This window comes from Telmatherina bonti (assembly GCF_933228915.1).
Source record: "Telmatherina bonti genome assembly, chromosome: 13".
NCBI classification, from domain to species: domain Eukaryota; kingdom Metazoa; phylum Chordata; class Actinopteri; order Atheriniformes; family Telmatherinidae; genus Telmatherina; species Telmatherina bonti.
The window spans coordinates 13172661-13193633 of record NC_136611.1 but is presented as its reverse complement, the minus strand read 5'-3'; the positions used below and the strand labels follow the sequence as shown (position 1 = coordinate 13193633).

Below are 20973 nucleotides of genomic sequence, written 5' to 3'. Positions count from 1 at the left end.
TTTGTGCAATTTTTTTTTTTCAGGACCACACTACATTCCAACCTTCTTTAACATGGTTTTAATATACTTATGGGTATAGATGAATATAATTATATACAGTATCTATGTTTGTTAATGTTTACAGACAGATTCTCTCCCGTCATCCCGGTGAGTGGTGTATTACGTTTGTTTGTTTAGGTGTTGAACATTACACTGACTTCCTTGTGAAAATAGTCATATTAAGGTGAAAATATAATGGTATATAGTGTAATGGTATGACATTACGAAGTACTTGTGATTTCATATTACCAGTCTCACTCGCCATTGTGTACATAATTGGCTCACAATATTGTAAGTACTTAAAGATCAGGAGGGGCAGAGCCTCGTCTCTCTTGTTGCTCCTAAAAGAAGGAAAAGCTTTTGTAACGAGACGGATTCTTGTCAATTTCTTTTTTTTTTTTTTTTTTTTTTTGAGTTGCGTTCCCACATGTCCTCCAAGTAGTTCCTGTTATTTGTTTAGTAGAGGGAGGAGCCCAGCTAGTGATCACTGGTGCTGTCTTAAAGTATTGTTGACAAGCCTTACGTTTGGTTCTTTTCGTTTGGTTGTAGTACGTACTGCCCAGATGCAGACCATTTCAGTAATTTCATGTCACTTGTATACTGTGATGGTTATATTTGGGTTTTTTTGTTTTTTTTGTTTTTTTTGGAGGGTTTATGTTTTCGTTTTGCCAAACTTCTCTGAATAGCACTTTCACTCAGCTCTACACGATTTAGCTAGGGCAAATATACAGAAATGTATACTCAAAGAACATATGACAAGTGTTTGAAAACGGATACCTCTTCTTGTAGTAACATTGGAATTTAAACTGTCTTTTTTTGCATTTCAGTCAGAAATGTGGTAAATGCTGGGTCTTTTCTTTTCTTTTGGCCTTGAGGAAAATGGTGTAATTTGTTTTGTGTTTTTGTTTATTTTTTTGTCCACAAGTAGAAATGACTGCTGCCCCAGCACCGTACAACGTAGTCCTTAGTGCCCTCTAGGGGGCGCTTTGTCTGTTTCCACCTGCAGGAGAAAATCCTCAAGGCTGGGCTTTATATGAAGACATAATGGTGTAACTAACAACTGTCCAGTCCAGTATAATGTACAAACACAAACTTCTGTACAGTGTTTTTAATCGCTCATCTGTCAAATCTAAAATTTTTTGTATTTATTGCACCACATTTTATACTGATTTCTTTTTCAAACACCAGTGCAGTAATTTAGTCTCCCTCCTCACCAAGGTGCAAGCGAAATAAACTGTTAAAAAAAAAAAGAAAAAAAGGAGAAAAAAATGGGGAGTTTTACATAATATGCCTGTATTTAGTCATTTTCTTACATTTGGTGTGATGATTCCACATTTGGTAACAGCAGCTGCTCATCGGCCTGTGTCGTGACTCACTGTAATTGGTGTTTAAAGCAGTGTGAAGCAGTTCAGTATTGGAAAGTAAATTTTTCTTTTGTTTCAGAGCAGGTTTTGTGCAGATTTAACCAGGATACGAGTGATTATCACAGGTGGAAGCTTTTCTGTAGTCACACCCCAGTCTTTTGCTTTTGATTCTCCAGTGGTTATGTGATCAGTTTGATTTCTTTGTTTTTCCCGTGATAGAGATTTAATTTTTCTTTTTTCTTAGTTTGTTGCTGTCAAAATTCGAGCCACAGGGTAAATCGATGCCATTGATTCCTCATCTTTTCGTTTTGCTTTAAGTGTCTTTCAATCCAGTGTGTAAACACTCAGTCGCCCGTTTAATGTTAAGTTGGGGGGGGGGGCAAAAGTCCTGCAATCAAGAAATCTTTAAAGTTCACATTTTTTCACAGCAGTTTCAGAGCTCTTAAGCTGTACACTAAATTCTAATGCTTTAGATTTTTTTTAAATTCCTCGTTATTTGGATGAAAGTGAAATAAATCAGAGAATACTAGAAAATTCAGTCAGAACTATGAGTTGCACATTGATCATGAAGCTTAATAAAGACCCACTTTGACAGGAGGAACTGAGCAACGAAGGATTCATTGCTGGACTTTTGTCTGGCTGCTGTAGTTTTAGACTCTCTTACCTGATAAACTGGCAGCTGAGTGTAAATTGAGGAGTGAAAGCTAAAAGAGAAAAATGTAAAGAAGCTGCTAATGCTTACTTTTTTGTGCTAAAATTCTTCAACTGTCTTTAGTTGTTTGAAATTAAGTGCAAATGTTTCTTTTTTTTTTTTAACCTTATTGAGAAGTAAAGCCTGTTTATCCATTTTTAACTTCTGGTTTTGCATTTGGGGTCGTACGCCAGAAGTTATTTGGGCAGACGGAATAACATTCTCTTGGTGTCTGTTAAGTGAGAGTCACCGTAAAGCAAATGGATAGTTTGAGTGAAGAGGGTTTTGATATAAATCACGAAGAAAGAGACAGAAAAAGGCATTTGAAGCATCCTAATCATCTGCATTCAGCAGCTTCTTTCTTTTTTCAGGGAACTTGGTGGAAATTAATTTTTTATGGACCCATGAAAGACTAAACTTGCTTTTTTTTTTTCCGGTCTAGCACTTTTTGTTTTCCTTTTTCCCCTCTTTCCATAGAATTTAACGTGGTGCATTACAAAGGCACTTTTATTTGCATTCTCAGAACAGACTCCATATGAACTTGAATTTGAGTTATTTTTATTTATTGATGTCATTATTTTCTTTTTTTTCTTTTTTTTAACTCATCCTCGTGATAACTAGATTACAGGCAACCCTGACTCTTATTGCTTCAGAAAATGTTTGTTCAGGTCTTTTGGTGACTTTTCTTGAGCCTTTTTCCCTCATTTTTGTTGTGAATGTTGTTGATCTGAATTGCTGACTTGCATGCTTCCAACAAATGAATGCCAACATTTTCTTTTTACTTTTCTTACTTTTCTTTTTCTATCGTATTGCACAGAGATTCTGCATAAACCGAGCAGCCTTTATTTTTCTTTGCACCTGTGGATCGCATGATCACGCTCTTTTTTTTTTCTTTTCTTTTTTTCTGTGCCAATTTGTCGTCTCCCCCCTGCTGTGCTGACACAGCAGCAGTATTACTAATTTCAGTGTCCCTGCGTTCACCAAAAGTGTGATGGTGTATGTTTTTGTTGTTGCCCACATTTTATTTTGTCTTTTTTTTTCTTTGAGACAGCATGTTTGTTCTCATTTAAGTGACCCTTACATACACCAGAGGTTAATTTTTTTGCTTAAATTTAGGATGGACCACCCCCTTTGTATGTTTTAAAGCGCATGTTTCAGTTCACTGTGACGTCTTTTGTTTTTTTATGTGCAATTTTGCCGACTGTCATTAAGTTTTTACTTAACATGCTGTCAAATAGTGTTGGAATAAATGAATAAATTCACCTGCATAAGCACTCATCTCTTTACTTGTAGTAAAATTGCTCACAGTAACTCTAACTGGGGTCATATCTATCTCTCTTGGTGTTGCTTCAATTAAAACGTGGATGAACACAAAATGCCATGTTTATTACTGTTCAACCTGTGTTACTGCATACTACATAATTGTTGAGGAACTTGTAAATACTTTGCATTGAACTTGCATAGACTCATGTTACTGTGGCGTGCTCTTTTTGCCTGTACAATTACGCTTCTAAATGTGTGTGACTGTTGAGATGACACTCTTTTTGTACATGATTGTCTTTTTATTTGGAAATTTTTCATTCTAAAGTTGAGTTTGAAGAGTTCAGACATGCCTGAAGTTTGACTTTAATAAAGCTGTACTCTGTCTCATTGAAACATTCATTATGTGGCTTCTTAACCATCTGATGGAGTTTTCTGTGATGTTTTACTCATAATGAAAAGGTAACCATTTATTAAATGAATCCCTTTGAGATAGTTTCAATTAGTTTCATTTCTGACTATTTTAATTGGGTGAATATAAATCAAATCCTTGCAAATTCCTTTTTAACCTCTAGATGGCTATCTTTAACATGACGTGGCTTCTTGCATTTTCATGTCAAGGCAGATAAAATCCTTTACACAACTATTTCCGGTTTAGAGAAATCCAAAGTTAAAAGTATACATTTTTAGTTAGGTAATGAACATATAGATGATCATTTTTTAAATTAAATTCAAGATGATAAAACAATCATGAAATCAATGATAAGCCAACATATTGATATGCTAAGCAAACGTTAATGGACTACATCACACTGCATGGACTTATCATTCACAATTTTACTACATGTCCGAAGGGGAGTAGGAGGAAGCTAAAGCTCATCCAGTCCTTCATCTATGTGATAAGAAATTTAAATCTTAATTTTCAATCATAATACATGCATATACACAATATATCCAGGAATTTATTATACAAGATACAGCCCCAAGTTATTTTCATTCATACAGTACATATCAATGCATTGATCTAAAACTGTTTTCATTGATCCAAAAATATTTTTGCTACATCCATATTTAACCAAGTAAATGTAATATACTATATACTATACCAAAAACGTTTATTTACAGGGTCGACATAATAAAAGCATAAATCTAATAAGTAAAAAAACAAATTGTATATATATATATATATATATATATATATATATATAGATAGATAGATAGATAGATAGACACTATATTGTAATATTATATTTCAGTATTATGTTTCATTGGAAGAAAAAAAAAAAAAAAAAAGATCGACGTTGTGCACTTTTATGTGAAAATCCCAACCGGAAATGTCGGATGTTAAGTTACCTTCACGCGCAGCGCACCTCCTTCGCGGCGGCATCCCTCTTTCTCTCAAGTGCTTAAATTCACGACTTCCAGTCTCTCCTTAGAAGGAGGGTTTGTGGAGGCCCAAGTCCTGCTGATGGAAAATGCCTTATCTGAGGATGAGGAAATTAATTTAGTCCTGTTTTAGGTTGGTAACCGACTTTATATTCTCGGTTTGACATCGCGGAAATAGCCCAGATGTTTTGTTTGACAGATGTTGCTAGCTAGCTTAGCTCTCAGCAGAACTGTTTCATGACAGCTTGTGTTTCTCCTATCCTGTGTATAGTGACATGCGAGGCTTTTTCTGTCTTTTGTTCCTTTTTCTTATTTTCTTTTAAAAGCTAAACTACATGTTGATATATTCAGATAAACCGAAGCCCGTCTCACCTGGAAGTGGGGAGCACAAGTGCAGCATGTTGGCCTTTATCTGGGTTTTAGACGAGACAGTTAATCACTGACAGTATTTATTCTGATATGTGCTGACAGTGAAATTTGTTGGGGTACATTATATAACAAAGAACATCAAATTTATGTTTTTTGGTCCTCTTTGATACCATTAAAACTACAAAGTTACATTTCATGATGATAATGTGTTTCCTTTTATTTTAAACTTCACATTCATTTGAAATTCATTTCTATACATTATCACTATTATGAAAAAGAAATTTGAACTTCTTGGAGTTCAGTGTGTTGAATGCATTATCTGGCAAAGAACATCATTGACACAACTGTAGTCAGATTAAAGTAAAGTCATTTGAATGAGTCTTTGTCCTGGTTCTGGTCAGAACAGGACTCTTTCTGTGTCAGGCGGCTGTGTCAGCATCTCTGGGTTCATACCCAGTCATCACTGGGAGATATGACAAGCATTAGTGGTTGAGAGGAGAAAGATTTAGAACTTGACTTTTATCAAATCTAAAGTCTTATGTAACTTATCTTTCATTTTGTGTCTTTCTTGATAAGCCTCTTTAAAGTCCATGTTCTGCTGTGAAACTGCTCCTTTACATGGTAGAATATATTAGAGTTGACTTGGCTTTGTTTCTCTTTTCTGTTTGTGTTTTGTTTTACTTCCATATATTGTTGAGAGACACTCCTTAGGATGCCTTCAGTCATGACTGTAAAAGCTTTGGCAGGAACTTTGTAGCTTGCTGTATTAAATGGTAGTCATTGCATCAATTTGTCACTTTTTTTTACAGAATGAGTGTGTTCTGCTGATAAATACACAAAGCTTTAATGGGACATTCGTTACGCAGGGTTTATTTTTGGAGACTCCATTTACTTCTGAAAGTATGTGAGCACACCTGAGGGTTGGGCACTTCTGTGGTTCTGCAGTTTTCCTCAACAATAAGTCTGTAAATAATGACAAATGCAAAATGGATGCAAAAGATGTGATGGGGGGGAAAACATATAGTTGTGTAGCTTGTGTCCACAGTTTTCATTTTGCCAAAAAGTGATTTAGACCTGCTATAATTTCTGGTTGGCACACTGATTCTCTGGTGTTTTTCACTCTTTGATAATCAATTTCATTTAGCACAATGATTGATAATTAAATGAGCATTTAGCAAAACATATAGATTGTTTTAAGTTTGGTTTCATAACCAGATCTGTGACTTTAATATCCATTGATGCTCAGCAAAACAAGCACTAGATCAAATCTAACCGATAGAGAAACAGAAGCCACAAAACTACGGACATTTTTTATTGTAGTCTGTGTTGCTGCATTTTGTTTTGAGCAAATATTTATTTATGGAAGCCATCAGTTTCTCCTTAAGGTCTTGGTATCTATCAAAGAAGGAATAATTGTTGCATAATCAGCCACCTGACAACACGACTAGAATAATTTTTTCTTTTAAATCTGCAGTCAAGTCAAAAGAAGGTGGAGTGAAGATGTTTTCTGTTGGCTGAAGTCCACTCCAAGAAACAAGATGAAGAGAAGGCTGCTGCGTGGGTTCCTGTCAGAAATTTCTGTCCGGTTGGCGCTGCTGTTGGTGTTCTTGTAAGTTGTGTGTTTTTTTTTTTTTTCCATATTTGTTGATGGTTTACAGGATAACTTTATGGGCCCTTCATCAAAGATGCAGGTAATGTGTTTGTCTTCCTTTTAGTGTGACAGAGCAGCTTCCTCCTTTCTACCGTGAGATCCAGGCAGAGGAGATGTGGCTGTATAAATTCCATCGCGTGGAAAGCGACCACGTACCAACTTCCCTTATGTTTGTAAGTATATGTGCGTGTAAATAATTGGTGAAGGTGGCTCATCTGTGTGTAGATGCCTTGTAATTTTACATGTTGATGTCAGCTGCCTTCCAACCTAAAACATTCAAATGTCTGATGCATAAAGAAGAATCCGTTTGTAGGACTGAAGGGGAAAAAAAGCTGTTATTTTTGGTTCTTCTGTGTCAGATTTAACTTCTTTAGTTGTCTATGGTCAGTGTTGTTTTATCATAGGAATCTAATGTGTAATCTATGAACAAATTTTCATATATTTCTTAAAATGAACCGCTGGTTTTACTGGTCTTTTCCTTTCTGTATCAGAGTGTAGCTGTTCTCACACCACTGATTGTAATCCTGGTTTTTACACTTTTGAATAAATCGGAGCGCGGGGATCTGAAAGAAGCATCTTTGGGTAAATAAACAAAGAAAAACAAGTTTCGGATGTTTAATCTTCATTTTAAAACATCATATTTATGTTTATTGAGTTGCTGTGTTTTTGTTTAACACTCAGTTCTGTTTCCCTCCCCTGTTACTTCCCAGCCGTGACTCTGACTTTAGTCCTCAATGGAGTTTTCACCAACGTCATTAAACTTGTTGTCGGAAGGTAACGATGCATCTTTTCAGAACTTTCGGTCGCAATACAGCCTTAAAAAGCCTTACTTAGCCTTCTTATATGCATCTCTGCTGCTGCCTCTTCCCTCAGGCCACGACCAGACTTCTTCTACCGCTGTTTCCCAGACGGTCAGATGAACTTGGAGTTGCGCTGCAGCGGTGACCCAGATGCTGTCATAGAGGGAAGAAAGAGCTTTCCCAGTGGACATTCTTCCTGTAAGAGGCCATCATGGTCAACCTTTCTGTGCAAATAAATGCACAAAGTAAAGCAGAAGGGCAAAGATCTCAAAATAGATCTAAGTGTCTTTTCACATTCAGGGTCTCATTTCATAAGAGTAAGCGCTTCCTAGTGTTACTGTAACCCAGCTTTTTTTTACTCCCTTGTTTATTTTTTCTGACTTCCTCTGGTTTTAATCACTTTTTTTTTTTTTTTTTTAAAACTTTGCTTCAGTTGCCTTTGCAGGTTTGGGCTTTACAGCGCTGTACATTGCAGGGAAGTTGCGCTGCTTTAGTACAGCAGGCCAAGGCAGAGCATGGCGGCTGTGTGCCTTCCTCACCCCTTTACTCATGGCGACTGTCATTGCCCTCTCTCGAACCTGCGACTACAAACACCATTGGCAAGGTCAGGGTTGACACTGTTTAGCTATAAAGTTGCTCTATGTGGAATGTACTTCGCTCAGTCTGACCGTTACATCGTATTAGGGAAAAGTTGATGAATTTGCTCGCATGAATGCAGAAGCATGCATCCCAAATGTGTCCAAGTCACATTAAACCAAATTAAATTAATAGATTTTTTTTATTAAACAATGAATGCTAAACATTTTTACGAATAATTTAACTTCACGTCTATTTAAATACCATTTGTTTTTGAACAACTTCTCTTGTGTGCTGAAAAGAAAACTGTTTTGACTGTTCACACTTGTTAAACATCAGCAAAAGCAGGAAGAGATGAAAGTCAACCAGCTATAGATTTAATACGGCAGCTTTAAACTTGTGTGTAATATCCTCTTTGTCTCTCCTGTAGATGTCTTGGTGGGTTCTCTGCTTGGTTTTGCCTTCGCCTGGCTCTGCTACAGGCAGCACTTTCCTCCTCTTCAGGACTCGGACTGCCACAGACCCCTGCGACACAGAGAAATTGTTCCCACTGCACAGGAGCGCAAGCTGGCCAACTCCAACTACATCCTGCCCTTGTAGAGAAGCTGTAACTGCTTTATACTCTTAAACTGGAGTCATTTAGGGTCACAGAGTTCCCTGTGATTCTGGTTGTTACATCCTTAGTAAAGGAGGGCAGATTGATGTTTATATTCATCATTAACTATTGTTACAACATTGTGGGCATTTCTTTTTAAATTCTAAATGAATGCATTAGCACATCACAAGTCCAACCTGGGGGACAACTGTGTTTCCAAATCCAAAAAAAAGAGGTCTTAAATGACTGGATTTATTTATCAGTTTGCTTTTTCTTTTAGTTATCCTGACATTGTTTATGTTATGTGGCCCAGCTCTGTACACACTGTTTTGTGCCTATAGATAACAGAACTTTAACCCCTCATAGCAGCTGAGTGGATTACCTGCACAAGCACTGCACTAACAGTCCACTGCCCCTCAGTCTGTGGCTCAGCTGTTTTGAGTTCGTTTTTTTGGTTTCTATTTTGTGGTTGTTTTGTAAAATTGAAAATAAGTAGAGTTGAGGCTTTAAGGGAAGATATGAGTCCTGTATTTAATTTCTTTGAATCTATGCTCATTCTTGATATTATGGGAGCATTTTTATGGTTAGAAAGATTGAAGCTTAATAGTCTGTCTCGTAAAAATTTAGAATTTTCTCCCACATCTGACGACATGGCTGAAATGACAACAAACAAGCAGGAGGACACAACAAGCTGTGTCAAAGTTGCCAATGTCCTTCACTGCTGGTCGTGTCAACTAAATGATATGAATGATATCAACAACTTGTTACCATGTGATTAAAGTACATTTAGGATAACATTGGAGCCTTTGTTTACTAAAAGACAGGGATTAAAAAGATTGAAAGTTAAGTTGACCTTTGAGCTCAGATTTCCTCTTCACCCTGCATTTAATTTGTCAGAGAAAAACTGGTTTAGTTAGAGTTTTGTTAGTGGGATGCTTACTTCTGGAATGGATGGGTTGTATGAAGTAAAACCCTTTGCTAGTGTGCAGATTATTGTATATCAGTATTTATATAGATTGTGAAAACACCTTTCCTGGGGAAAAAACATTTTGTTAATGAAAAATATTAAAGATACAGCAGTTTAATTTAAAATACTTAATAGTTTACTTGAACAGTAGTTTTTGTTGTGTCTCCAACTGTTGTATTCACTGAGACTATTTTCAGACACAATTAATATAAATTTAGTACTTTAGCAGCTTTTGGACAACAATTAAACTCTGGCACACAGAAATGAAACATATAAAGCTTCAGCTACAAAGAGGCTTTGTTTTGATATTTGATTGTGGGATTTATTAAATAAAAACAAATCTTTCCAGGTTTTTAAACTCTGCATTTTTTATTTTTTTGAGTACGGTGTTGCACATTTCAAGCCCTTTCATTTGTAGTCAGGTTAATCAGAAATCAGGTCCATCAGCATGATTTGTTTACAGCTGCTTCTGTTAGGATTGCTTTAACTCTTTCTGTCTTCCAAATTCTGAAAGTTTCCATTTGCAGGTTCTGCTTATTTGTTTCTGGAAAAGGTTACATGTGCCCTAAACCTAGTATAATATCCAGATGTAGCAGTGTCACTCTATGCTTCTCACACTCTTATCAGTGCCTGCTGTATTTAAAGTTGTACTCTCATTTCTGCTTTAGTTTGTCATATTTATATAAGTTCGGATGACTGTAAAACAACTATGAGGCAACTGTTTCTCTGAATCGGTGGTCTCAGGCTTGTGCTTGGTTTGTTTTTTGTAACTGCACACCAACTCCTCAGTCAACTCCTTATAGCCCCCGTATCTTAAATCTGACTGTTTACCATAAGTTAAAAGACGAGGTCAGACATGGTCAGAGTGACAGTGGAGTTGGGTCTTTCTGTTGAACCCAACTGAGGTTGGAGTTTAACTTCTTCAGGTGATGGTGCTAGCTTTCCAGTTCTCCTGCTGGTCAGGTTTTCCATGCTTTGATTAGTTAAACTCACTTAAAATAGTGAATGTCACTGTTTGTGATATATCTGTACTGAGGTTTTCTACTCTATGATCATTCTGAATTGTTTTTTTTATTTGTGTTTGAAGCAATTCTTTCCTTCTAATTTTTATGTTACTTGTCCTGTTTTTCCGTGTTGAACCTCATGTTACTATTTGTGTGTGAAACCAGCCAATGTTTTACAGGTTAAAGCTCTTCTCGTAGCTTTAAGCCAAGCTGAAAACATCAGGATCACAGTGGTTTCAGTCCAAACGTGGCAGAACATAAAAGTAGAATTTGTGCCTTTCTTTACTACATTACAGTTCTCAGTTAATGAAGTATATACTGCATGTCACAGTGTATGCTCTCTATCTCTTCTTTTTTTTTTTATTCACATATACAAAGTAGACTTGTTAAGATACTACACAGTGTTACTTATGGCATGCAGCCTTTCTTTACCTCAAACTCTAAACTTGATTGCTTTTTCTTAAGGTTTCCTTTTTTTCCCCAAATGTGAATGTTTCTGTGTGAAGAGTGTAAACGGTTACATTATTAGCGGGACTACAGAAGGAAACTTTAAGTCCTCACAGACAAATTTAATCTATTTGGTCAGTCTCATGTATATTGAAATTATGTATATTTTAATTTAATTTTAGGAAATTTTGGAGTTTACTTGAATTTAGTCTCTTTTCCTTTTTGCAAATGTGATGAACATTAAATTGGAATTCATACTTGAGAACATTTAGGTTTTCTTCATCAGACTCCTAAAATCCTGCATGTTTCACATCTAAAAAGAAACAAAGAAAAAGAAACAAAAATATGTTAAAATATGTTAATTTTTTTATTTCTTTAATTTAGCCTCTAATTTTTCAGGGGATATGTACTAGATAAGGTTGATGATAACATTGAACTGTTAAAATCAAGAGGAATTATAATCCGTTGGTATAAAAACTTGCTTGTTTGCTTACATGTCATGATCTTATTGTTGATACTCATGCTGACACAGTATCCTGATTGTTGTGATGCTTTTAATTAAACTCTTTATGACACTTGACTGTGTTTTAGGGTAATCCTCCAATACAAAGTATTTGCTACTCAGTATTTCTAAAATCTTCACTAAATACTGATAGGCGTTTGGGGACAATTCAATCGTCTAATAACTAATTTTTCTACTGAAGTTTTCATTATGTATATACTTAAACATTAATTAGAAGTACTGATACTTCATTCATCGTTTTGTTTTCTGAACTCAGTGGGCGTCGAAAACAACGTATGACGTACAGGAACGTCCTAAGTGATTGGCTGACAGTGACGTACGGATTTGGCGCCACAATACCAACAGGGACACAACGGGGCAGCTTAATTGTAAACCTTTGTAACCCGATAGGAACGAAAATAAATACCTGTCTGAGCCACATAAGGGTTGCTTTATTTGCCTGACCTCTTTAACGTTTTATATCTGAAACTTGAAAATGTTTATCACGGACATAAGAAAGGATTTTTATGAAGTTTTAGCCAACCAGGTAAGTCTTTATTGGCTAACTGTTGACATTAGGATTGTTAGCTAGCTAACTAAAAGCGCGTCAAAGCTTAGCGGAATGACAGTCAACTGTCATTTTAAGACGCAAAGCATTTCTTTTACATGATAATTTAATGTTTCTTTGCATCCAGAGAGTCGCCCTCCTGGTTGCAGCGGACATCGATGCTCTTTGCGCCTGTAAGATACTGCAGGTAAGTTAGTTTGCTAACTGTGTGTTAACTCATTTGTACAGGTTAAGCTGTTGTTTGAAGCTGGTTAGAAAGCACCCCGAGAGTATTCATAATGCTTAAAACTTTATAGTTGTTGCATGCTAGCAGTAAAGATAACTGGAATTACATACTAACAGGGCCGGATTAAAAGTGCACAGGCCCCTGGGCCCAAAGTGTTCCAGGGGCCCCCCTTCCCCACTGCAACATTGTGAAAATTGTGAATGATACACTGTGAAACGACATTTCTAACGTCTCTCAGCCAGTGGTACCAAAAGCAATACACTGAATACTGTGGTGTAACTATCTGGCTTTTATATACATTTTGTTTTATGTCCAAACTGCTGGTGTTTTCCCATAATGCCCACTGGATAATCCGACCTTGCATACGAACTCAAGTTTTTATTTTTAAAATTAGATGTCAAATTATGGAATCCGTTTCAGAAAGACTTAAAGATGTGTGCAAACAAATTTAAATTTAAAAGAATGAATAAAAGTAGAATATTTAGGGTTTATGAATATAAAGAATGATGGCTATTATATCCATTGTAAAAGAGTGTGATATATCATTTATTTTTTCTCCAATATAAGTGTTGATTGTCAAATAATTGGCTAACATACCATTAATGTGTGCTTTTTTTTTTTTAATTTTTTTTTTTTTTTATCATCAGATATTCCCACTATTATAAGTTGTTCTTTCTGCTCCTTTTATATCATGGTGGTGCAATAGAATGTGCTTTTTAATAGATTTATTGTGATGTCAGATTTTACATGTAAATATTTAGCTTATATATCATAATATAAATACTCTTAATAAATATGAATTATTGTCTGGTTTGTTATACAAAACCTTCTCAAAGACTTTCTGTTCGGTGGCACAATGATTTGTAATCTTTTGAATGTTAATTGACAAAATAAAATTATTGGTTTTTGTCTTTTATAGGCACTGTTTCACTGTGACCAGATCCAGTACACACTTGTACCAGTTACAGGCTGGCAGGACCTTGGCACTGCTTTCCTTGAACACAAAGAGCAGGTATGATTAAATCAGGTTTGAGCCTACATGTGGATTTATGTGGTAGTCTCAACAATTAAGATATTTTGAGTTTTCCTCACACTAAACTATAAATATATATTAAATTGGTTGTGTTTTAGTTTAGATATTTTGTTCTCATCAACTGTGGGGCAAATGTTGACCTCCTTGAGATGCTGCAGCCAGATGATGACTCCATCTTTTTCATCTGTGACACTCATCGGCCGGTTGATGTGGTCAATGTTTACAATGACACTCAGGTGATGCACATTGACCTATTGAGATCAAAGTTTAGATTATTGTGTAAAGAATACATCTTTGGAAAACACTTTGGACATTTATTTGCATTTCTTTATGTATCTTAAATCAATTGTAAAATAGTTTGCCTTAGATACTAAAAGGTTCAGTCTTATTAGCTGCAAACTGTCCAACTTTACAATACTTGACTGCCAACTTCTTACAGATCAAACTGCTGATAAAACAAGATGATGACCTGGGCGTGCCGTCATATGATGATATCTTTCGAGATGAGGAGGGGGAGGATTCTGGAAATGAGAGTGATGAAGGTTCAGAACCGTCTGGTAAACGGAGGCGATATGATGAAGTAAGTTAAATTGGTAGATCCAAAAGAAATAAACCATCAGGCTTTTGAGCCTGCAGTAAGAGTTGGGAAAAGTGCCAGTACCATGGCAACCTTAAACAAGATAAAGTGGCTTTAGAGGATGAATTAATCGGGGGGGGGGTAGACTGATTGTAATGCTTGTTTTCTTGTAATCATGCAGGGAGCAGTTGAGAGGAGAATTGAACAGCAACGAGCGAGGAGGGAGTGGGAGGCACGAAGGTGAAGTGTTTTCTCTTATTTACTGGTATTTTCTTTATTTTAATTCAAAATACATTGTCAACGTTTACACTAAATTTTCACACATTTGCAGGAGGGAAATCTTATTTGACTATGAGCAATATGAATACCATGGAACTTCTGTAAGTGTACCATTTGAACACTTTAATTGTTCGGAGGTCTTAAAACCCACATGAGGATTGAAAATAAACTTAAAGTTTACATGCATAACTGTTTATCTCCACAGCTGTTTTATTTGTTTATTATTTTTTTTGTCTCTCAGGCTGCAATGATGCTTTTTGAGCTTGCCTGGGTTTTGACTAAAGACACCAAGGACATGCTGTGGTGAGCTATTTTATGTTTCGCTTGGCTTTTAAATTGATTTTAAAAAAAGCATAAAGGATTGATGTATTGCATTGCGTAAAATGTTGAATGTAGACGGTTTTGTTTTATAGGTGGGCCATCATAGGGCTGACAGACCAGTGGGTTCATGATAAAATCACACAGTAAGAATATCCTCCATATTTTCAGAAACAAATTCTTTGTATTAAGTTGGTCTCTGACTTACTTTGTTTTTCCTGTTTATTAGTATGAAGTATGTAACAGACGTCGCCACAATGCAGCGACATGTTTCCCGACATAACCACCGAAATGAGGATGAGGAGAACTCTCTGTCCATCGACTGTATGAGGATCTCCTTTGAATACGAGTATCCTTAATACGTCTGATTTTATTAGATAGTATCATCCTTGCTTGTTTTGCGAAGCTGTACCATCATAGGATCAGCTAGTTTTTGTTTTTCCTTAACCTGGTGCTATAGCTTGCGTCTAACTCTTTACCAGCACTGGTCTCTGTATGAAAGCATCTGTAATTCCTGCTACACCTCCTGCAGCTTCAAGCTTTGGACCTTAAATGGCCAAAAGAAACTTCAGGAGTTCTTGGCTGATATGGGGTACCCGCCTTTCGTCTTTAACCTTCTTTTACTTCATGATAGTTTGTTTTTCTTTAATGATAAGCCTCTTAAACCGGCATATTGTTTAGAAAGTCTGTTTTCTAAATGTGTGTTACAGGCTTCCTCTGAAACAAGTTCGACAGAAGTTTAACTCCATGGATATGTCAATCAAAGAGAACCTGAGGGATGTCATTGAAGAGTCTTCCAATAAATACGGGTATGAGTATAGATTTGAAAAGACATGTGCTGCTGTTCAGTTTTCTTTTAATGTTTAGACTTTTTTTTTCTCTTCATCAGCATGAAGGACATCCGCATTCAGACATTTGGTGTTCATTTTGGCTTTAAGAACCGTTTCCTGGCCAGCGACATGGTACATGCTGTTGCTGCCTTGCTGGAGAGCACCGAGAAAGATGAGAGTGATACTGACAACTTCATCAAGGCTCTTGATTCTCTTTCAAGGTATCTAGGAGAAGCTTGGTTTATGTAGAAAAATCTTAGTTCTCTCACATTTCCACTGAAATGTTATTCAGGTTTTCCCTTTTTATCTGAGAAGTTTAATCAGACTTTAACTAAATATATTATTTCTGTCTTTGTGAAGGAGCAGCCTTGATCGTCTACATGTAGGCATTGACATAGCTAAAAAGAAGCTGATTGCCATCCAGCAGACTGTAGCCAGCTGCATCTGTACCAACCTCATCCTGTCACAGGGCCCCTTCCTTTACTGCTACCTCATGGAGGTACGAGAGTGCGCATGCCTGATCACGTTTGTCAGTTTCGCCAGAAAGTCCTGCTTCAATAAAACCTCCCTGCTCTTTGTATTTTTAGGGAACACCTGATGTGAAGCTCTTTTCAAAGCCTATGGCCTTGACTCTGCTCTGCAAGTACCTTCTGAAAGCTTTTGTCCATTCGGTAACAATCACAACTCAATCAGACAGCGAAAAGAGGCCAGCTTCCCAGAGCGTCCAGTTACTGAAACCCTTCTTTCCTTTACTCTGTTTTGGTTGTTTAGACAAGGAATAAACGCTGCAAACTGCTTCCTCTCATCATGGCTGCTCCTAAGGATGTGGAGAAGGGAACTGTCATTGTTGTGGGAATCCCGCCAGAGTCTGAGACGTCCGATAAGAAGAAGTAAGTTATTATTATAAAAAGCAGTTATTTATACTTCATGTTTTACTGAAGAAATTATTTGAAAAAAAACTTATTTAAGAAGAAACCTCAGTAATGAGTCAGCAAGCAGTTGCCTGTATGTTTTATGGGATGCCATCTGTACCACCATGCTATTAAATCAATACCTACAGTCTGCCAGCTAATTTTCCCTTTCCTATTTTTTTCATTTATGCCGGTATTTCTGCAGTAACTTTCTGATTTTTCTCTGTTCCTAAAGTTTCTTTGGTCGAGCATTTGAGAAAGCTGCAGAGAGCACCAGCTCCAGAACGCTTCATGACCACTTTGACACTTCCAGTAAGGGACATTTTCATTTTCTCCGCTTTAACACAAACTGTCACACTCCTCTATGGACACTAGGTGGGAGCAAAATATTTACTTTTTACTTAACTGTTCCATTGTTGAAACTAATGAAACATAAGTTGCAGAACAAGCAGATGTGACTCATTATTGGTTTTATTCTAAACGCTTGTTTAATCTGCAATTTTATTAAATTATTAGTACTAATTTCTTACTAGAACATATCTTCTAATCCCTTCATTTGGATATCATTTCGGTCACTTTCCAAAAACTGCCTCCATTGAAAATGTGTCTGGACGATTGACGTTTGTTTTCAGCACGCTTCTAATATGAATCTGTGCGTGTTTCTTTATGCAGTAATCGAACTGAAGACAGAGGACAGAAGCAAGTTTCTGGATGCACTCATTACTCTCCTTTCATGAGAACGTCAGCAGCCAAATACCTGCAAGTTTTGAATTTCAGAGGCCATCAATAGTCTAAAACAGTCCTGCTCACAAATGCACGTTAAATGTTGGTTAGATCAGTGAGTTGCCGCCAGTACAAAGTCTTTTGGTCATTTTTTTTATTTTAAAGTATTTTTATGAGTTTTGTGTATATTGTACAGTCCTTTGTAAATGTTTTGAACTATTTGTTGTTTTAAAATCCCCTCTTGTTTTAATCCTGTATATGTGTGTTTAGTTCAAGTCAAATTACATTTTAAGCATTTTTAATAAATCTCTTTAAATGACACCATCTCTTGATTGTCCTGGTAATATAATTGGTACTAGTAGTATTTGTGATTATTTGTCATGAAATGAGAAATCCGTCATTCCACTTTAAGTTCTGGTTTAACTTTTTTTTTTTTTTTTTTTGTACAAGCAGGCCTAAATACAAAACCGACTGATTTTCTTTTCATTTCCAGGTCACTTTCATGTCAAGGGACCAAGGACATGTTTCTATAGTGGCATGTTGTGCAAGTAATATTTTGAAAATATTAATTAATTTAATTAGATATCTTTGTTTCCTTAGCCAAATATGATATTTAAACATTTAAAGGCAAACCAACTTAAAATGGAGTATGAAAGATTGTAAAATTAGACCGAGGCATGTGTATCTACACATACACTTGTATGTGCACACATGGCATTCATACATGAATTGCTTCCTTTAAAATATGTATATCTATCTATCTATATATATATATATATAGATATATAGATAGATAGATATTAAACCACTACATGTGCAAAGTAAAAATCATTTATGCTGTAAAAATGTTAAAATCATGTACAATGAGCTACACTGGCAGAACTAATTTTAGAATAAATTAGTTTTTGGAGTCTTAAAATTATCAAATGCTATTGGATAAATATGCCATCTAAGTATTACATGGAATAATAAGTTTTAGATGCTCAGCACCCCCTCTTTCTTAAACATTCTTTTTATATTCTTCCTTTTCTAATCTTCTGTTTGCATTAAGATCCTTCAAAAAATGACTAATGTAATGTATTACAGCAGTCTAGCGTTCATAGATGAAATTACACTGAATTAAAAATAAAGATTAAAAAAAAAACTGCTGTAAATGAATGAGAAGTAGTGCAGCCACATGATTTCTTAACTGAAATAATGTCTTTACAAATCTAGGATCTTTACTGAAATTTGGCCATGTGTACCAGGTATTGTATGATTTTGTAACTAATCTTTAGCAGAATTTGACAATTTGGCTAAAAACTTTTGTCATATTTGTTTTAAACTGTCCTTAACATTAATGTACAAGTCAAGTTCATTGTACTTCTAATGCTCCTATACTGCAGGTAGAAATCTACCTGAATAATAAAAGAAAAGAGGACCAGTAGGAACCTGGAGTGATATGCAGCTGGGTTTGTCCTGGTACAGAGAACAACAGCTGAAGCAGAGAGGAAGCACAGTAGAGTTTTTTATGTCCACTTTGTGCACAAATCACAATGACTTGCAGTGTTAGTCACCTCTGCATATGTACAGATTTCCTGTAAAAGCAGAAGGTAGGGAGACTGAGCCCTTTTCCAAAAAGCTGTCTGCTCTGATTGGTCAGCTCCAGTGCCTGATCACACACAGGCCACCTAACAAAATTTTAAAATTGAAGAAAGCAGTTCCTTGGTTACAAAATTAGCTTGAGTGACAAATCTTACTTGAGTGTAAATGTAGTTATGAACATTCAAAAACAAATTTTCGGGAAATTATCAACATTATTGCTTTTATCATCAGCAGTTGTGGTAGCATTGGGTCAAATAATGTACATATGACTCTATAATGAAATGCAAGACTGATTACATCCTAACATTTAGCCAATTAGATTTCATAGGAACCTGAAGAAATGAATCATGAAAAGACTTCTGAAATGTAAATAATCCTATAAATATAGCTGTAAAATCTAAAAAGAAATGCTTCTTTATAGTCCTTACATAAGCCAGGATAACCTGCACTACCGTGCTAATAATCATTTCAAAACATATACAGCATATGGACAAAGGGAAAAGAAATTACTGAAAAAACAGAATTTCTCTTTTAATGTTTATTGCCCAAGTCTAGCTGCATTTATAATTGTAAATACGGACTTGAAAAATCAATATACTTCTGATATTTTGAGGAAACATTTGTAGAACTTTTTCATCTGTTAAACAGAGTTGGCTGCATAAGAAGGTTAAAATCATCCATTCTGCTTAAACTTGTTTGATCATGTATAAAATATCTTTTTCTTCCTGTTTTAATGAATTTATTAGATATTTTGTGACTTAAATTTAATGAATTTAACATCTTCTCCTGATCGCAGCCTACTGATGTGAGGGAAAGGTTAATGTTGCAAACTTGGCCCACATCTCAGAATGTTGGTCAGGTTTTCTGGTGGCGAGTTGCTAGCGTCCCAACTGCAAAGGAGATGCCGGAGCTGCTCTCTACGGAGTAAAGATCGTTATCACGCTTGGATCAGGATGTGACACCATGACCTTCGGGGTGAGGGTGTTTGGGTGGTTTTGCAGGAAAGTCTGTTCTCAAATGTATCATGATTTGCTCTGCGTTTCTTCAAGGGGATGTTAATGCATACAGTGTTATTGTGAGGTGGGTGTGTGTGCCATTGTCACTTAACCCTCAGAAAACTTTACATCCATAGCGGAACTTACAGGTATAGAAGAGCAATGTTATCCAGGGGAAGTGCGTCAAAGGGCTGATGAGAAAGCAGTGCAGATTAGCTTTGGACACTTTATTGTCATAAATTGACAAATAAATGCACTTTCAACACTTTTAAAGGCCTAATCTGCAAATACAGTATCATCCGACCAGATCCTTTTAGCTTTCCAGTGCAGTTCCCCTGCTGTGACGACACCTGTGCTTACTGTCCTTACTGACTTTACTTTAAAAGAAAATGGAAATATAAATTTCAATCAGGCCTCCAACCGTACTAAAGCACTGAAGTCTTAAATGACATTAGGTTCAAGTATCATTCTGGTCAAGTATCAGTCTTGGTTCTGCTGGAGCAGCGTTTGATCACAGAATCCTGTTGCATAGGCTGGAAAACTGGGTTGGACTTTCTGCAGTGGCCCTTAATCAGTTCAGGTCCTTTTTAGAAGGCCAGACTTATTTCATTATGATTGGTAGTCATAAATCTGAGCAAGAGCTCGAAACTTGTGGAGTACCTCAGGGGTCAGTCCATGGACCCCTTCTGTTCAACTTGTATATGCTCCCTTTGGGTAAAAAATTACAGAACTTCAACATCAAATATCACAGTTATGCAGAGGATACACAACTTTATGTGTCTTTGTCACCAGATGACTGCTATCAAATGGACTTACTGTGTCAGTGCTTGGAGGAAATAAACATCTGGATGAGAGGAATTTCTGCAATTAAATGAAAACAACGCTGAGATTATTCTTTTCGGTAGCAATGAAAAAGATCATTAGTAAACACCTGGAGAATCTGGCTTTTAAAACCAAGTTTTTAACAGTCTGTAACCCCTGAGTTTTCATAGACTCAGATCTGAGTTTCAGAGGCCACATCAATGCTGTCACCAGGAAGCTTTTCACCATCAGAAACACAATCAAAGTTTTAGCCTCATCGATACATTCATCTCGAGTTGACTGAATTACTGTCATGCTCCTTTAACAGAGCTTTCTAAAAAGCTCATTTTACATCTGCAGCTCATCCAGATGCTGCTGCAAGAGCTTTAACTAGGACTAAGAGATCTGAACACATTACACCAGTTTTAAAATCTTTGCACTGGTTTCCAGTCAGTCACAAGATAGATTTTAAAACCC

General features: G+C 36.2%; 2 protein-coding genes across 2 annotated transcripts; both read left to right on the top strand.

Moving 5' to 3' along the window:
• The first annotated feature begins 4806 nt into the window (after positions 1-4806).
• plpp5 (phospholipid phosphatase 5) lies at positions 4807-9238 on the top strand. Its single transcript, XM_079251513.1, has 8 exons — positions 4807-4873; positions 6584-6718; positions 6825-6933; positions 7252-7342; positions 7471-7534; positions 7634-7758; positions 7994-8164; positions 8567-9238. Exons 2-8 carry the CDS (start codon positions 6648-6650, stop codon positions 8734-8736), a joined length of 801 nt encoding a protein of 266 aa, XP_079107639.1. The 5' UTR covers positions 4807-4873; positions 6584-6647; the 3' UTR covers positions 8737-9238.
• A 2909-nt stretch (positions 9239-12147) lies between these two features.
• On the top strand, positions 12148-17130 carry cdc45 (CDC45 cell division cycle 45 homolog; the record flags this gene model as incomplete). The annotated part of the gene is made up of 18 exons (XM_079250949.1): positions 12148-12198; positions 12347-12406; positions 13365-13457; positions 13577-13714; positions 13918-14058; positions 14237-14295; positions 14387-14435; positions 14576-14637; positions 14748-14798; positions 14882-15001; positions 15113-15244; positions 15363-15461; positions 15542-15703; positions 15843-15981; positions 16070-16153; positions 16254-16372; positions 16629-16705; positions 17066-17130. 18 exons carry the CDS (start codon positions 12148-12150, stop codon positions 17128-17130), a joined length of 1701 nt encoding a protein of 566 aa, XP_079107075.1.
• Positions 17131-20973: the final 3843 nt, after the last annotated feature.

What these genes read in the sequence shown, in the direction of transcription:
- plpp5 (XM_079251513.1), top strand. Translation starts at nt 6,648, where the DNA reads ATGAAGAGAAGGCTGCTGCGTGGGTTCCTGTCAGAAATTTCTGTCCGG. An exon ending in TACCAACTTCCCTTATGTTT is followed by an intron (nt 6,934 to 7,251) that starts GTAAGTATATGT and finishes TTTCTGTATCAG; the next exon opens with AGTGTAGCTGTTCTCACACC. An exon ending in CTACAAACACCATTGGCAAG is followed by an intron (nt 8,165 to 8,566) that starts GTCAGGGTTGAC and finishes TCTCTCCTGTAG; the next exon opens with ATGTCTTGGTGGGTTCTCTG.